General features: G+C 38.4%; 1 protein-coding gene across 3 annotated transcripts in view; it reads right to left on the bottom strand.

Moving 5' to 3' along the window:
• Positions 1–18,373, bottom strand: part of LOC134790163 (solute carrier organic anion transporter family member 74D-like) — a 72,864-nt gene that overhangs the window by 18,163 nt on the left and 36,328 nt on the right. For all 3 annotated transcript variants that reach the window (XM_063760976.1, XM_063760975.1, XM_063760974.1), the window contains exon 3: positions 4,365–4,505. In XM_063760976.1, the coding sequence (XP_063617046.1) occupies positions 4,365–4,505 (141 nt within the window). The remainder of the gene's footprint in view (positions 1–4,364; positions 4,506–18,373) is intronic.

The following is an 18,373-nucleotide window of genomic DNA, read 5'->3' as shown; positions in this document are numbered from 1 at the left end:
GCTGGCGACTTCCAGCGCTGATCTTCCGATGAGACCATCAAGTGAGAAATAATCACGGAAGGTAACAGACCAAAAAAAAAGATCATTCAACTTTACGGTAAATATGCCACAACGAGAGCTTAACATAACCTTCCATTACGAAGCCTATGTTAATTCTAAAAATTTTAACATGTCGGTATTGGGTGCTACGGATAAATGATTCGCACAGGAAATCAAAGTTGCCAAAAAATTCTGCTAAAATTTCGTGCAAATAGATACAAAGCTAAATTCTTGTACGGGAATCATTGTGTGTTGTAGAAATTATCAACAGTTGAGGCATATCTAATTATGGCAATTATCGTCTGATGTGTGAAACAGACTGTCCGAAACGTTAGGTCAGAGGCCTACCATTCCTACCAAGGTCTCGGTCAGGGGTGCTAACTAACACAATTAAAATGTCTAAAAACGAAACAAGCTATTCCTAAAAGATTACTAAGTGTGTATTAATGAATTGTAGATATAATTTAGTTTATGTATAGTAGAGGTTCAAGGTATAATATTTGAAGTTTGGTATTTAATATTAAGTATAAAGTTTAGAAAGAGCGAGTGTCAACCCTTGAAACAGACAACAGTTCACGGTCCACGAGACGCCACAAGCCGAGACGAATTGCGCTAATCTACCGCCGTACGAAATAATTCCGATACCTAGATATACTAGCAATACGTCTAACCAAGCCATACAAACAGAAAACATTCGCGCTCACAAGGTCGCCCGGTCGCCGCTGAGTCAAGGGCGTTCGCTAGACATAAAGTACTACACGATAGGATATTGTTTACGTTAATCAGTGTTAAACAGCGTCGCATCAATAATTGTACACTTAGAAATGTGCCGAGTGTTAGAGGCAAGACCGGTTTAAAAGTAAAAGTAGGCATGACGGTTGTCGCGTCCCACCAAATCCTCTTGCTACGGCCGGGCAATTGTGAGGCAGCCTTGGCCGTGACCGCTAGTTATTTTAGTTGGTGACGTGGCGTGATGTAAGCGTGCGTTTCATAACGAGCGTGCGTTCGCCGTGACGAGAAAAAGCGAAAGTCGCGTGGAAATACAGCGCTCCGGGAAAACCACGCGGGTCGATAGTATCGACACGTTGAAGTTCCACCGGCTACACTATGCAACTCCTACTAAGATTTTAATTGCTCGGTATTTTTTTATACGCGGATTTGCGTAAGGTTAAGTTTGGCAACAGCATCCTAGACATTATTTTTCCACCTGTCCGTTATTGCGACTGTTTGGCTGACTTTCAGGACATGTTACTCGCCAAAAATAAGTAGGTGTGGGTCAATACCTTGGCGTTAGGACTTTTGATATTTCAATCAAGCCGTGATAGTCGTCAGTGATAGTTGTAAGCAGAGGTGTGGACAATCCTATGGTCAACCAAAAGAATAAAAGCACAGCTCTTCTCAACGAAGCGACAGCAGTGAGGGCAAATATAGATGCTGCCTTTTACGTGGTCTGTTATGGCCGCCTACCCCAACTCGTTCTTAAATACCCTTTTGCATGCATGACAATAAAGTTGTTACGACTGTAATAAATCGCGATAAATTATCAATAAGCGACGCAAGTCGGACAAAGAGCCAGACTGCCCCGGCTAGCCCTTTCGGAGAAGCAATTACTGCAATTGGTTGTGATTGAGGGGAGGTTAAAGTAGTCGATTGCGTTGCGACACGGTCTATATGTCCCATAACATGAGAGATTTTGCAAGCTTAAGTAATTTGCGGACACGGCTTGAAATAATTGATTGATTTTATTTTCTGTCATACAATATTCTGTTCACGAAGGTTTGTATGTGAAATAGATATTTACAAATCAATTAAAGACCTTTATGTAGTTATGTACTACTAGTAGAATTTTCGGCAGCCTAATATATTAGGTTCTACAAGTTCTATTGTCCGGGGTTCAACTATTCCCAAACTACACTTTGACACGAGTTCACAAATTAAAATGGAAAACAAATCATTGATTTAACACAAATATCTGAATATATTTTCTGTAAAAATGCACTTTGGAACCAAAAGCTTCATAACGTGTGAATAACTGATGCATTGTGTACAAAGCTGGATAACTTTGGTTTAAAAGCGGTATAGAAGCTTTTGACAGCTTCTATACAAGTGTTATTCAGCGATTCAATGTGTGGGTACACACTTATACAGCTATTACATTACTGTTATTCAGATGTAAGCGGCGTGGGCACTGCCCACTTTGCGCCCAAACCTTCTGTATAACGTCTGTACTAGCGCTTATACAGACGATATACAGCTACCTTATACAGCTTACAGTACGGCATGCTCTATTATTCAAACAATATTCATCTACTTTTGTGTTACTTGGGATGTGTCTTACGATTCTAATTCAAATTATACATAATGAAACGAGCCATTCCATGTGTGCTCCGAAAAAAACTAATCAGAATTCAGCACTCCATTCATGAACTCACCTAGCGAAATAGAACAATAAGGAAATACTCAGAAACCATTCAATGCGTATTCGCAAATTCACTTTATTGCCAGTCCGGGCACGAATACAGTTTTCTAACACTCTGCCACGTTTGCATTGGCATTTTTTTAATGAAAGTTAAACGATTATGACGTTTGTTCCTTGAACAAGAAGGGACATCAGTTTAAAACCCGCATGTGTTTCAAGCGTGGTGCGGCACACGCATCGCCTTGGCAAACGGGTCACGCGCGTGCTTTCTTCGTGGATTTTGCGCGCAAAATCTGCGCAAGCGACGTTTGTAACGGTAGATGGCAGTTCCGCGATGGAATGCCGTGGCTCATACTTGTGGCTACCTGGACCTAGATTTTCTTATTCTGAACTGAACGTTTGTCTATTTTTAACATTTGAACATGGTATTTGGCAAATGGGGGTTACGCTTACCGTAAGGCAAGGTAATCAGTAGTCACAGTGCTTCTGACTGACTCTTTTTGGACTGGAATCGCATTGACTGTTTGCTATTGACATAGTTCTCACTAAACAGCTATTGAACATCTACAGTTACCCTAAATACGAGTAGTGAATAAACGTAGGCTTCTTTACGAAGTCATAATAATAACTGGACTATAACAGACTTATGCGAAGACAGCACTTAGGATACTCAGCATTACATTATGTGGTCGAACATAATCGGTATATCCGTCCAGTATTACTAATCTCAATTTCCCATCTCTTCTACATTGATTAGGGAAAATAAACTTTATTATCTCCATGTTAAGATTGGAATTAAATATAACAATTGAGTATACAAAGTATCGAAATTATTGATGCATTAGCGTGATGCAGTGTATTACGAGGCTGACTTGCAAGACAGTTTAATTAGTGTAACTACTTCATCATATCAGACGTATTCATTGTGATTATTTGTGATGTTACGTAGCATAGAAACTAGTTACAATTATGTATTAGTTATTAATTACAAAAAAACGATAGTTAGATTGGTAATGAAAGTTATCTAGACTTCTCCAACTCTAAAAGATCTGTGATGTATAAAAATTTGCGAATCTTGAGAACCTTCTAACAGTTCGTGCCAAATTTATTTGTTAAAATCTGGTACTCAAGTAATTATGGATTCGTGTCAAGATTTAACCTTATAATTGGTTTTTATAATAATATCGGTAATTAATGATAATGAGATTTACATTCGTATGTATGATGTTTACGATTTAAATGCTCCAATGCTAAACATAAATACACAGATGTAATGGAGAACTATAAATTTATTTATTACGAATACAAATTTATAGCTTTATCTCTCTCTGTGAAATATAAATTAAATAGTATATATTTCACATCAAGTATCTCCCTTGTCTGCCTGCTAGCCTTTTTCAGTTCTACATATACTTTAACACTGTATTCTAGACCCTAGAAAATACGCTAAACATATGTTAAGTATGTTTAAAACGACTATCTGACCGAAGATATTTATGTTTAGTACCTAGGTGTAACGATGTGTAACACTGACTCAAACCACTCTACCTAGGTCGCTGGAGTTTTAGGCACTCCGTGCCAGAAAAACGTACACCCTGGTACAGGGGATTTTGGAGGCGCAAGCAAGCTTTGTTACCTACATGTATCTTCTTCTCTTTCTTCTTCGACCTAGCGTTTTCCCGGCCTAGCGGCCTAGCCTAGCCTTCATACTCAATCTTCTCCACTTTGGCCGGTCTTCGGCATCCTCAGGTGTGAGATTGTTCTCTTCCATGTCCGCTATCACGAGGTCCGGCCAGCGCTTCTTAGGCCTACCGCGGCCGCGTGATCTAGAGCCTTGGACAGTGAGGTTGAGGCATCTCTTACATGTATATCGATGGAAAATTACTAAGAGAAAACATGAACTTACCAAGCCACCAAGCTCCGACCCATCGCGGGTCACTGGAATCGTAGCCGGGATCGGTGAGGGGATCCACGTAAACCCTGGTGCAAAGAGCTCCTAGCAGGAAGCCCAAGGCTGGTCCGATCACCCTGATGCCAATGGTGATCGCTGGAGACAAAGAAAAATTACATAAATAGATTTCTCGAACTTTGTGTCTTCAGAAACACATGGGAATTTTTGAGGTTACATGGCAATTATTGGGCTTACATGGGAATTTTGGGGTGACATGGGAATTTTTGGGAAAAAACAAATGACAGATAGGCTCGTAAATCTTATCATGGCATGGCAGGAATTCTGGCATTATGAATGAATATCGTGAAAGTTTTTGATATTTCAAGTGTAACTAAAGAAGATAAACCCATTTTTTAAAGTTCTTTGAAGAAATAATGATAAGTATGTGTTTGAACGCCCAATTTAAAGCCCATCTTCATCTTCATCTAGTCTAGCGTCTTAACTTTTGCATCATGTCAATTATGTGCCTGTATATTTATATATTTATTGTAATATCAACGTTAAAAGATATGTTATAGATGTGAAGCAAACTTCGTAGATCTAATTTATAATAGATCCGAAAGATTTTCATAATTCAGACGATACCTGTTTCTATTGCCTTAGTTACTTTGATAACAAACAACGATCACATGCGCTCTCACAACACAACAGATATTGAATCAGATTACGTGATAGTGATTACCGAGACGCGTGCGCATCGGTCGCAGAACACGCGCCATCTCGTATTAATCGCGCTGCAAACATGCGACATAGACACCAATACAAACTTAAATTGTGACATCAAAATCTAATACCTTTAAACGAGCAATTCTTGTTTATTTAATAGATATATAGGTATATATATTTCGGGGATCTCAGAAACGGCTCTAACGATTTCGATCATATTTGCTATATGGGGGTTTTCGGGGGCGACAAATCGATCTTCTTCTTCTAGATCTTATCTCTGGTAAAACGCGCATTTTTGAGTTTTTATATGTTTTCCGATCAAAGCACGGTCTCCCAGATATTGTTATGCGGGCCGTACACACTCGTCGAGAGACCCCGAGACAAGCTGAGAACGAGAGTGTACATGCTGCTCCCTTCTGGTTTCGCTCTTCATTGTCTCGTCTCGCGCTTCTCCGATTACAGCCGACATTATCTAAATGATATCAGTCGCGTATGCATTTAGCTCGTACTTGCTCGTACATGTCTTGGCACTGTAACGTAGTACATTTTTCTAAATTTATATTAAATATTATTGAGATGATTGATAATTAAAAGGAAAATACCTTTTCTTACTTCAACGGTTTTAACAGTGTCCGAAACAAACTAGAATGATTGCACTTCTATGCATAATCTGTTGCATTCAGATGCACCTCTTGATGCTTATCTGTTGTCGGGGTTGTCATATGAGTAAAAATAATTAAAACTTGAGATATTTATATTGTCACTCCAGGAAAACTTTGTATGATTTAGGTATGTTTTTTTAGGTAAAAAATAATTTTGATGTACTTAAAACAAAACATAGAAATTACAGACTTACAAAGTGGCTCTGGAATGAAACCCTATTAGATTTAATGATAAAAATATATTTCTTAGGCTCAGGAGTGAATTTGTCTAAATAATTCAGTCAGAATTTTCGAAGGATTTGTGTCTTCAGGGGACTGCCACCCTACCTTTTGTTTAAGCCCTATTGCACTCCATATTGGAGGAGGTCATTCGACAATGACATGCACATTTGATTTGAGATCCCCTCTGGGGACACTCGCTCGGAAGAGCCCAATTTGTGGTAAGACCACATATTCGCCATGGTGGTCGGAAAGGTGGAAGCAGTTTGAGCCCTTCGGATGCTCCACTGAGTGAGTACAAATGAAATTGTGGGTTTGTTCTTAACCAGGTTTTGGTTCTTTGCAGAGTGGCTCCTGCTCGAGGGAAGGGAGCGCTCCGCCAGAAGTCCTAACAGCTTCCAGTGCGGTGAGCTAAATTTCCAATGGTTTCATTTCTTCTCTAGCGGCCATTTCGGCGTCGGCTAATGTATATCGTTATTGTATATCCTTTTCTCGGTTTACAGGAGTCGGGAGATTATTTCAAGATTATTTCAGAATTTCATCTTTATTTCAATAAGTTCGGATTCTTAGAAGTTTAGAAGTCCATTTAAGAATATAGTTTTGGAGACCGCCTGGATCGAGGAATTCACAATGTACCTAAGTTTGAATTGGCCTCCATAGTTACAGGGGCAGATTGACTCAAGGTCATTCGACAATGACATGCACATTTGATTTGAGATCCCCTCTGGGGACACTCGCTCGGAAGAGCCCAATTTGTGGTAAGACCACATATTCGCCATGGTGGTCGGAAAGGTGGAAGCAGTTTGAGCCCTTCGGATGCTCCACTGAGTGAGTACAAATGAAATTGTGGGTTTGTTCTTAACCATGTTTTGGTTCTTTGCAGAGTGGCTCCTGCTCGAGGGAAGGGAGCGCTCCGCCAGAAGTCCTAACAGCTTCCAGTGCGGTGAGCTAAATTTCCAATGGTTTCATTTCTTCTCTAGCGGCCATTTCGGCGTCGGCTAATGTATATCGTTATTGTATATCCTTTTCTCGGTTTACAGGAGTCGGGAGATTATTTCAAGATTATTTCAGAATTTCATCTTTATTTCAATAAGTTCGGATTCTTAGAAGTTTAGAAGTCCATTTAAGAATATAGTTTTGGAGACCGCCTGGATCGAGGAATTCACAATGTACCTAAGTTTGAATTGGCCTCCATAGTTACAGGGGCAGATTGACTCACGGATAATGACAACAGGTTAATTTGTATGAAAATTTCTTTACAAGCAAAAACCAAGAGGAAATAGCCCTTCGGTATTTGATGTACTTCGGCATTTTAGGCATTTTTGATGTACTTAGGCTACCTATTAAAAATTATTTGTTCCAGAAAACTTAATCGAATACTTAATACATCGAAGTTACGTTTGTCAAGAAAAGAGGCCTATTCTTAAGCAAACGTTCAGTTAAAGAAGAATATGCAAGAATCGTATGACTTTTGTATAATTTGTATATTTATTAAAAGTAATGTTAGTACAATAATCATTGATCACTTTCATACCATACTTATCACAAGCTTTGTCGAAGTCTCATAACTTTCAAGACCTAATAACCACGCTCCTTATATAGCACAGGATATAACGAGCAGGTATAAAAACTCGAATGAAGCAGGCTTTGAATTCAAGGAAGCCTTAATCGCTGATGATGTAGTAAATTTTAAATGGCAATTATGTTAAGTAACCTTTGGGGTGCTAGCGTGGTTTAATGATAGCTTTTTCTATCTTGTTTAGTGCGGGAATGCTGTAGGAATTGCAGTAAACGCCATGCTAGCATCTAGTCCAGACATATATGTCTGTAGTTTTTTGTTTTGTGCTAAACGCTAATCCACTTAGAGCTTACTATGGCGATTAAGACATGTTGATGCTACAATTAGACCATAATGCTCCCCTCTCTCTGGGGTCATACATCAGATTCATTTATTTTCTGAAGTTTTGGTTCCCGTCAATACCCTAAACAGCTTAATTTATACATAACTCGATAATGACAACGCTATAAAATGCCGTTACATTACAGCCCAAAGAAACAACAATGTTAAGGCTCAACAAATTATCGAGTATCACTTTGAATCGACTCTATAATATTCCATGGACTCTATCATATTCCGTGGACTCTATCTGTGCTTGTACCTAGTCAGTCATCTGACCTACCTGAGATGGTAATTAGAACGGTGAAGTGTAGGCCCTTTTTCTCTTACTTATTAGACTTTAATCTGTTAAGTTGTTTGTATTAGTTTGTTAATGTGTTTATTTGTTTATATACTTTGTTCAAGCAAACGTAGACTTTTCTTTCTAGGATAATACCCAGAAGCCATGATAGATGGATTTATGCACGTGATAAAATAAGTGTCACTTTTTAACACCACGCGATTGAAAGAGACAGGCACTGCAATTATCCCATTATCAAGCTGTCACGTAGGCAAATACGACCATGACATCCGTACAGGAAAACCAGCTGCCTATAATATACCATGCGTGGTCTGCTAAGATACGTCTGTGTAGTAGTTTATCTAATAGGGCTATAATTGGCGTGCGTTCAACCCACGGACAAATTGCCATCACGTGAGCCAGTGCACTTGTCTAGAGTGCAGTTTAAACATTGTTATATGAAGGGTTCACTGCATAAGTTTCCAAACCGCGCCTCCTTTGAGATACTAGAGGGTTATCGCGAACTTTAAATTTAATAAAATATCTATCTGCTATGTCACTCGAATGTCGCAAGAGTGCGAATTCTAATTTCAATTTTGGTGGTAAACCCTACTTGTTATATAATTGCCAACTTATTAGTTTGCATGCATGCTTTGGGCGTGAGGAGCAAGCAGAACGAAATGCAAAAACATTACATCCAAGAAAAGGTGAATCAACTAGTAAAGAAAGTAATGAGGTGAGTGAACAACTTTTTCCATCAGGGACATTCAGGGAAGACTGGAAACAAATACGTCATATGTCCGAGAGGTGAATTGTCTTCAATTCACGGACGGGAAATGGGCTAAATTCCTCGATGCAGTGCGAGCGGTAATTACATTTTATTCCGAAGAAATTAGATATATAGTACCAGACAGGATACAAACTAACGACTCATCATCACCATCATCATCAGCCCGGTGCAGTACACTGCTGGACATTGGCCTCTCCCAAGGTACGCCACGTAGCCCGGTCTGCCGCTTTATACATTAAACTAACGACTGCCCTTCGGGAAATCTTCAAATTTCAAAAATAATTCAACGGTGTTGTGAGATAAAGACAGAATAAAGAATACCTATATTGGCTTGAACTGACTGACATTCTAGAAATTATTATCTGTATGACACCTATGGTATAATTTCCATAAATCCATACTATAGAAAATTACTTACCGAATAATTTCATTAACGTCATGATCAATGATATCCGGATTCCGTGTAGTCATTATTAACAGCGAATATCGCGAGTCGCAAACAAAATTAATCGTTACCGTAATATGTAATAAACCGCATAAGGGTGATTGACCGGAAAACAATCAGGTACTTAGGTTCCAAATGTAATCTTTCTCAGAAATCGGCCGCTGCCAAAAAACGAGCGTTCGCGTGCTCCGGGGAAAATAAAATACACCGTCCTATCATCATGAGCTTTTGTAATAAATAATGACCTCGTCAAGATCGTTTTTCAAAAAGGGCTTGGGACATTCCCTTTACGAGAACGATGGGCGAATCGACTAGTTTAACCAACCAGCTTACAGATCCTTACGTGACGGGAGAAAGGTCTTACACTGGTTCTCAAGAGCAATCAACTAGCGAAGCAATTGGAATGCCACTCAACTCCGGCTTGCAGCAACTTTTTATGACGACCTGATACAGCCAGCGTCACAAATCCGCCGACAATGCCGTCTTACCGCCCTCGTAATAGAGCCCTTTATGCCAAGGAATTTAGTTTCCCGCCGACTGTACCGCCATACCGGTCCAACTGCATCATTAACCGATGCTGTCTCGAATTAACGCTGGTCGATTGTCAAAATTGACGAATTACGCATTTTAAAGGTTTAATTTTTTACGAATCGGACCACCGACGGAAAATTACGACGAATGCATCGGACATTTTATGTATTGTAGAAAGGTAGTTAAAAAGTTTAAAAACACAAACAAGCCGATACGAAATTACGAATGTGAGCGTGAGAGTGATAACCTTGCCCGTTCGCTGCGACAAATAAAGTCATCGCAGTGCTATTTACAATTCCATATCGATATTACAATTAGAAAAGGTATATTCCTAAGGTTTTTTCCTTATAAAAACATATTACACATAATTCCAGACATGGCCGTTTGGTCGGCTATTGTAGCTACGACTCCGCGTAGCTTAGTTTCTGATCCAATAATGATTTTGGGTTCTCCATTCTATCTTAACTATTATGAGGTACTTCACTTTGCAGGCACCGCAAGAGAAATCAATTCTATTAATTATTGTAAACCGAAAAAAATGGACACCCAAATATTGGACTAATAGTACATTACTACAGAGGCCGGGACGAAAGGGGTTGCCGGCCGAAGACATATAGATACGGATAGGTCTGAGCGCGGGCAACCCCATTTCCCGCCGAGGTATGTATAGTGCTTTTCTCAAACATGCAATGAAATAAATAAAATAAAAAATCCACGAAACCCAAGTTTTATTTACTTATAGAAAAAACTAAAAGTAAAGTACACCCAAAATATAACCAACACGTACCTATATCATTATCACGCGTATGTTTTACACGAGTCGTGTATTTTTACTACCCGTATATTTTCATGTATCTTTGATTTTTTCGCCTTGTATCCGTCTGACTGTCGTTTTCGTCACATAAGTTTACATAGTCTTTCATGTTGATATCATGTTTCACATACATCGTTGCTTTATGCACGGAGTAAATAAGTATAATTGCCACAGTGTTGACGAATTTGTAGTTACATTCATTTAAAATATGCCACAAAACTGTTTCTAATAAACTGTAAGCCATTTTTCTTAGTTTCTCAAATAATAAAATTGCCATAAGCAACCATATACATACTTCGTCTTTGACTTGGCGGCAGAGGCAGCAAGTTATTAAAATCAATTCTGCTTACGCTGCCAATTCCAACGCCTACGATTACAATTAATATTAATTTCATTATTTCGTCGGAACTCATATTAAAGTCAAAAAATTAACAACGCACCATAAATCCAATAAAACAGAATGAATATTTTTCAACTTTACCTCCATAACAATTTAAAAAATATAACTACGCGTGTTTGAGTAGACCTTTTTACCGCTAATTTTTTTTTATAGGCGTAGTGGCAGAGTGTCATTACGAACCATAAAGCAAATACTGCCTCTAGTTTTTTTTAATGGATGAATGCCACGATGCTGTGTCACAAATATCTGTGAAATGAAAATTAAAAACCGGGCAAGTGCGAGTCGGACTCGCGCACGAAGGGTTCCGTACCATAATGCAAAAAAAAAAACGAAAAAAAAGCAAAAAAAAAACGGTCACCCATCCAAGTATTGACCACTCCCGACGTTGCTTAACTTTGGTCAAAAATCACGTTTGTTGTATGGGAGCCCCATTTAAATCTTTATTTTATTCTGTTTTTAGTATTTGTTGTTATAGCGGCAACAGAAATACATCATCTGTGAAAATTTCAACTGTCTAGCTATCACGGTTCGTGAGATACAGCCTGGTGACAGACGGACGGACGGACGGACGGACAGCGAAGTCTTAGTAATAGGGTCCCGTTTTACCCTTTGGGTACGGAACCCTAAAAAGAGGACTTTGCCGGCTTAGGCCTGCAAGATGTGTATGAAATTCCATTAACGACCTTTTGTCCTAGCCGCACCTGAAACGTCATACTTCGCAGCCTATTATAAGGAACATAACATCAATATTTCATTGCATGTTTGAGAAAAAAATATTCCTAGTCCCTGTTCACGATGTAAAAGCCTCTAAGTGTATATGGCCACCCAATAATACGTTAATCCACTTTAAATTACTTGTTTACCACACCGTCTAATTGCTATTTTAAGTAATAGGTTTTATAATAAAAGGCGCCTGAAATATATTTCGGCATAATGGGGTTAAGATTAACAGTATATGCAATTAAATAACAATTTCTTAAAATACATCCTTAATGTTGAATGTTGAGGTCGTTAGCCAACTGCAATTATTATTTATTGTGCGACATATATAATCGGCGGTTCACTGAACTTTGATGTGGGCGTGACTAATCCCAAGGAAGTCAGAAACACCTGAATAACGATATGTTATACACATATCTTAAACAATTGTGAATGTGATTAGCTTATTTCTAAGCAGACACAACTTTGCAGACGTTTACAGAAATTGTTATACCAGGTGCCTGTGGACTGGTCCTATGACATGACTTGCTGAGAATTCCTCCCGGAACTATATGGCTCTGGGAAAGAAACAACCTCGTTAAAACGTGACTAAAAAAAATAAACTATCGATGAAAAATATAACGAAGTTGTGAAGAAATTTTTGTCCGATTTCTGCCAAGCACTCATTTATCCGAACGCCTTTTGTTTCTTCATAATGTGTCTTTGAAAATCCAACTTGACAAATAAAAATTCGGAAGTTTATCAGAACATGGATAGGTCACCGTTTTTTCCTTATGCTCTTTAGATTTTATCAATTCTTGTAAACGTGAAGAACCTAAACCGGTCTCTAAACGCATATTAATAATTCACCGAATAGTGCGCACATAATGAGTAATGTTATTTGACTTTTTGGGTTCAACACGGGTCACAACATTAGAAGTTTCGCAATCCTTACCACTTAACTACCATTATCTTCTTAATGCAAATACGACCTGAATATTTAAATGAACATTATGCTTATAACACGTAATTATCTATTAAACTTTTTATTTGGTTACCTTGTTGCAATGTCAAATGAATGTTAACAACCAAAGTCCAAACTTAAAGAATAATTATGCGAAAATAATCATAATCACTTGATAAGCGAATGTATGTATTTGTCATTTGTTTAATCGGCGAAATGATTGTAATCTAATCGTGTAGAAACTGACCTATGCCAACTAATGATAGTGCAACATGATAGCTGTAGGTACTTGTTGCAAAACGTGGAGCACGTAGCGGCATGCATTGCATTGAAACATGTGATGTCATAAATATCTCACGTGTTTTTTTTCGCTGTTGGACTTGAATCTTTGCACGATTCATTTGAAGTCCAACCTGCTTTGCTCAGATCTTAGAGTTAGAGCTAATGGTCTAGGTGTAGTTGTAGAAGGTACAAAAATAACAATATCTTTGGCGAAACGAAGGTTTGATATCCTCATATCACCGGCTATTATGCCCCTAACCTCCCAGGTAAACGCTACATTCTTGAAAACTTCTTCTAGGCTATAAACTGAAATAAATGTCATATACTAAGAAAATCCAGATAGAAGGTTCGAACCATACTGTTCTACCTTAGAGATGGCCAGGGGGCGCCACAAGCCTTCAGTAGGAAGTGCATATACTTGGAAAATTTGACTAATGTCGCTGTGGCCCGGTGGCCGAGTGGTTCAGGCACCTGCCGCGATAGCAGAGGACGCTGGTTCGATTCCAGCCTGGGGCACTGGAGGCCTTGGTCACTTTTTCTTAGTATATGACATTTATTTCAGTTTATAATTTATATAGTAGTGTTTCTACTTGATAAAAACAAATTAAAATATTTTCTGAAAAATAATTTAATTTGTTCAAATACTTCATAGTTCTTCTAGGCTGCTAGTGAAATATTAAAAAATATCACGAGTTAGGATAAAAATAATAATCGGGCTAATAGTGCAAAGATTTAAGTTTTCCTCAAGCGCAAATATGCTAGATCAACAGAGAGATAATAAGAGTACATAATTACTTGCCACTGCTAGGTCGATTTTTCCTTTTTGTATCAATTTGTTTTTTCAATGAGAAGAGATAAGGTAGATCGGAAAGTGTGGATGTTAGAAAGATATGGTACATCACAGTTTGAGTGAAGATGTATTCTTTTTAGCTCCCAAATTAGACAATCTTCCATTTCCCAAGTTGATCAAGGAAACGAATGTATTTTAAGCCCCCCTAACAAGCGCGGAGATGCCACGTCCTGTCACGCGTGGCCAACGCATTAAGAAATCCGGCCCACTGCCCGATATTACAGAAACCGAGAATTTGGTTAATATAACAGACTTCGCTCTTGAAATCCACAAAGAATTTTAACGTTTCCGAAGAGTAACGTTTGACAATGGAATGAACGAAGTAAAATTCTGTGAAATATATAAGGACAAATATAATTCATATTAAAATTTAAATGAATACAACAAAACGAGGACTACTGGGTATTTACTTGGATTTTTTTAAAGTTTAAAAAGTAGTTACCGTGACCTGACAAAGCAGCCAAGATTGCGTTAAGAATTATTCATTTCTACGACACTCAGCGGAGGTTACAAATGCGTATATTGTAAATTACAAAACTCAAACAGATAAAAATCTATCAAAATTAACATATCAACGTCACAAAAAGATCACTGTACCAAAACACGCTGACATAAATTTCGGTTCCTTTTACAAGAACTAGTGCTCCAAACGCATCGGTAACTTCAGAGCGTTACGACAAACTTAACCAATTCGCTACTCAAAATTGGAACTGTCAATTCCCTAGAGAAGTCCCTACAATTCCCGGCACTAGCTCTCCTAGCGAAGGCAAAGTTAACGTGGTAGTTACAACTGCGACAACAAGCTCAAATTGTCAGACGGCGGCCCAGTGGCACAGATGCGCTACTGAAATAGAGCTGCACCTTTTACTTCTTAATTTTATTGCATTTCAATTGGATGGAGCACGTGGCTTGCTACACGGCCTATTTTCTGTGATGCAATAGGTGGATAGATTCACGACGGAAGTTGATAATGCAGACTGGTCATGTATAGACGATAGGGAAAATGGGAACATAGGCATTATTGTTAGTGATATCTATCAGTGATATGATCGGAACAACACACTGTCAATTATACACAATCGTGTGATTTCCTGCTATAGTGTTACAGAACGAAATATTTATTACAAATACAATTTCACAGAAAACAATTTACAAATACTTCAAATTGAACTGCATACTTTTGAAAATAGACTTTCATTCAGATCATTTTGACGTGTTTCCACTTAAATAGCTATTTTTGCTATTGACTGTCCCAATCCCAACCAAGATTGCAAAAGCTTCTAGCCACGACGTGATCGCCTGTGGTTTTCTGAATCATTTTCCTGTTCATCTTATTAATGGAAATTCATTTGACCTGAATTCTGTGCTATTATATCACAGATATAATAGTCCTATCGGGGGCGTCCAGTGCGTCCCAATTCAGGTCATCAATCGTTACCACAAATTGATATTCGAATTAGCGATCGGGAGCAGAGTTATGCAACTGATTAAAATGTTTTCAATAATTTGTATATTTAGATATTTCGTCCATTCGTCCTTTAATCGAGATTACACGTGGTTTTCATTAGGAAAACTAGGTAACGGGAAATTTTGGGCATGATAAAGTCTAATACGCAGTCGAACCTTGATGCAGACATCAAGTTACAAAGAATTAATAGAAGTTCACGGACGTGTTTCTGATGATAAATGAATAGAGAGTAGACCAAATATGTCTACTTAAAATACTTGAATAGAAAAACAACTAATAGGAGGGAAAACGCGGCCTTTGTTAGTTAATTAGCTAGTTCTAAAGATCGAATACTTTTTTCTTAAGGATTTGGAAATACGATCACAGTCTCATTCAAGTTACCACACGTTGGACAATAACATAATTAAAATCGTGAAGTGACAGTTGGGCCTTAAATAGGTAGGTATGTTTTACGACATCCGCACAAACGAAATGTCCTAAACCATTAAATAAAATCGTGAAGTGACAAGAAATGTTATTCAAGACTAATAGAGATCGGGCCTTAAATAGGTAGGATGTTTTGAGACATCCACGCAAACAAAATGTCCTAACCCATTACATAAAATCGTGAAGTGACAAGAAAATTTATTCAAGACTAGAGATTGGACCTTAAATAGGTAGGATGTTTTGAGACATCCGCGCAAATAAAATGTCGTAACGTAACCCATTAAATAACGACTTAACAGAGCACCGTCTAATACATTCAACTGGTCCACTTAACCTATTCTGGGACAAATGGAGCAGTTGAAGCATTAACCTACTACACTCTTATGAAAGAATGCACTCAGTTATCAATGCACCGATATCCTGAGCGCTATCAGCTAGTAAATGGTACAAGGGCGAGTCAGACGCTCGTATAAGCACATGCATTTTGTATTATAAATAAACTGTGGCTGGTGAAAAACGGTTATCATACAAGTTATATGGAACTTGTACTGTTTTGAACAAATCAATGTTATGTCTGCGGGTATGCATTATCGCCCAAGCTGAACGATAGCTTTACTACAGGGGTCCGAGATATTTTGAGAAAAAGAACCAACCGCAGTAGAACACCAGTTAATTCTGCACAATTTTTCTTTTACAGCAGAAGAAAATTTATAAGATCAAAACGAAGAAGCACAGACGCAAACTAAGGGGCAAAGAGGCAGCACTCAAATAAATGGCCAAGTATTCAAAGACGTCAAACGTCTAACGGGCATTAGATTTGCCTACAAGTTGAAGCAAAGTGTTTCAAATCTGACCCAACATTATTATTATTTTATTTCCATTAGAAGATACTTACAATTGGGCCAAAGTTTCCTAGAGAGCAGCATCTATCGTGAAACTACCTGCGTCTCTTGGATGGGACAGATTACAGTTCTCATGCGGTAACCATACAATTTCACCAACTTTAATAACTACTTATTACTGTTATTACCGACCCCGAGTTGAATTAATAAGGGATAAAGACCATTCGGACATTTTTGTCGAGTTCGAAAATAACCAGTTTTGGTGTGAAAAAATAGGATCGAGGAAGTATTTTTGAATCCATTGTCCGAATACAACATAAAGTCGATCAAGATCACAAATATCGCACTGAGCTTCGTTTTGAAGACCCCAAGAATGATTGAAGACTGCAGACATTATATCATATGTTTTAGGGTGAAAGATTCTGTTTGCTCACAAACTTTCAGATTTCTATTTAGCTTGCAGACTCCTGTTCAGCATAAGATTTGACCCCAGGAATTCGTATATAAAAAGTTGTTTTACCGCTGTATAGTGCAAGTCGTAATCGTATCGGCTTACACTAGCTCGCGTGCGCCAGTTTCTGCGCAGACACAACAAATGTACAACAGCATACTAAACTAAACTTTTGGTATATCTTATTACATTGTAATAAGATCTACACATAAATGGTCGACGATGTTAACAAAAAGGTGTATCTTTGCAAAATATATTAGTTTTTTTGTAGCTATCCTTTATCTGATGTCTATAAGCAGTCACATTTATGTACTCGTGTCTCCAACAAAAAATAAGAGGGACGAGTTAAGAAAACAATACTCTCTCGTACTATTTGAAGAGAGCAGCATAAAAAAAATGCATTTGAAAACAGGGACGTTTAGAATAGGTATAAGAGACGTATAATACATTTCTGATTTTATAAAAATACATAACACCAGCTTAAACAGCTATCACCTATCACCAATCTAATGGCTCTTCTAGACGACGGGCCAGCGCCGGCCACTCCAAGGGACGCAGCCATGCGGTAGAATGAGATAGCAATATCATTTGCTCCCTCTAACGCATAAATGCGTCCCTTGGAGTGACCGGCGCTGGCCCATCGTGTAGAGGAGCCATAAGGTTAGGTTTACAGGGTTATTGTGTTACCAGCATCGGCATTAGCAGTCGCCGAAAGTCTACGACAATATAGATAGTTTGCCAATAAGATCCGAATCAACCTGCACTAAGATTCACCTTTTGTACATGCACTAGTATTTTGTAACTAATATACACTCGGAATACAATGGCAACAAACCGCATTTTACGCACCGGTTAATTACCTACGCAACTCGGAGGGCGGGCGGCGTGGGCGGCGCGCGCCTGATTTATTCACCTTTATGCGATTTTCATCGGTAACAATCGATTGAAACGATCTTAATCGATTCCTGTATCGAGTGCAACGCACTGAGCTTTCGTGCGAGCGCCAATGGATCTCAATTGCAGTTAACAATTCATTATGACGCTATCTTAACGATCGCGGTGGGGGCGAATTGATTTTATTTATTGCACCAGCCATATTATGGAAATTCGGAGGCGTCATTGGCTTACTTTAGGTATAATTATATTTCTCATGGGCATGTTCAGTTGTTTGTTTTACGACTTTTTTAAACGTCTGCTGCACGATATAACAACTATAATAAGGCATTATGATTATGTTGTGTATAATTAGGTTTGAATTTTTCCTCGAACCCAGGCCAC

This window comes from Cydia splendana, chromosome 4 (assembly GCF_910591565.1).
Source record: "Cydia splendana chromosome 4, ilCydSple1.2, whole genome shotgun sequence".
Classification (NCBI taxonomy): domain Eukaryota; kingdom Metazoa; phylum Arthropoda; class Insecta; order Lepidoptera; family Tortricidae; genus Cydia; species Cydia splendana.
This window is presented reverse-complemented; position numbering and strand designations above follow the sequence as displayed.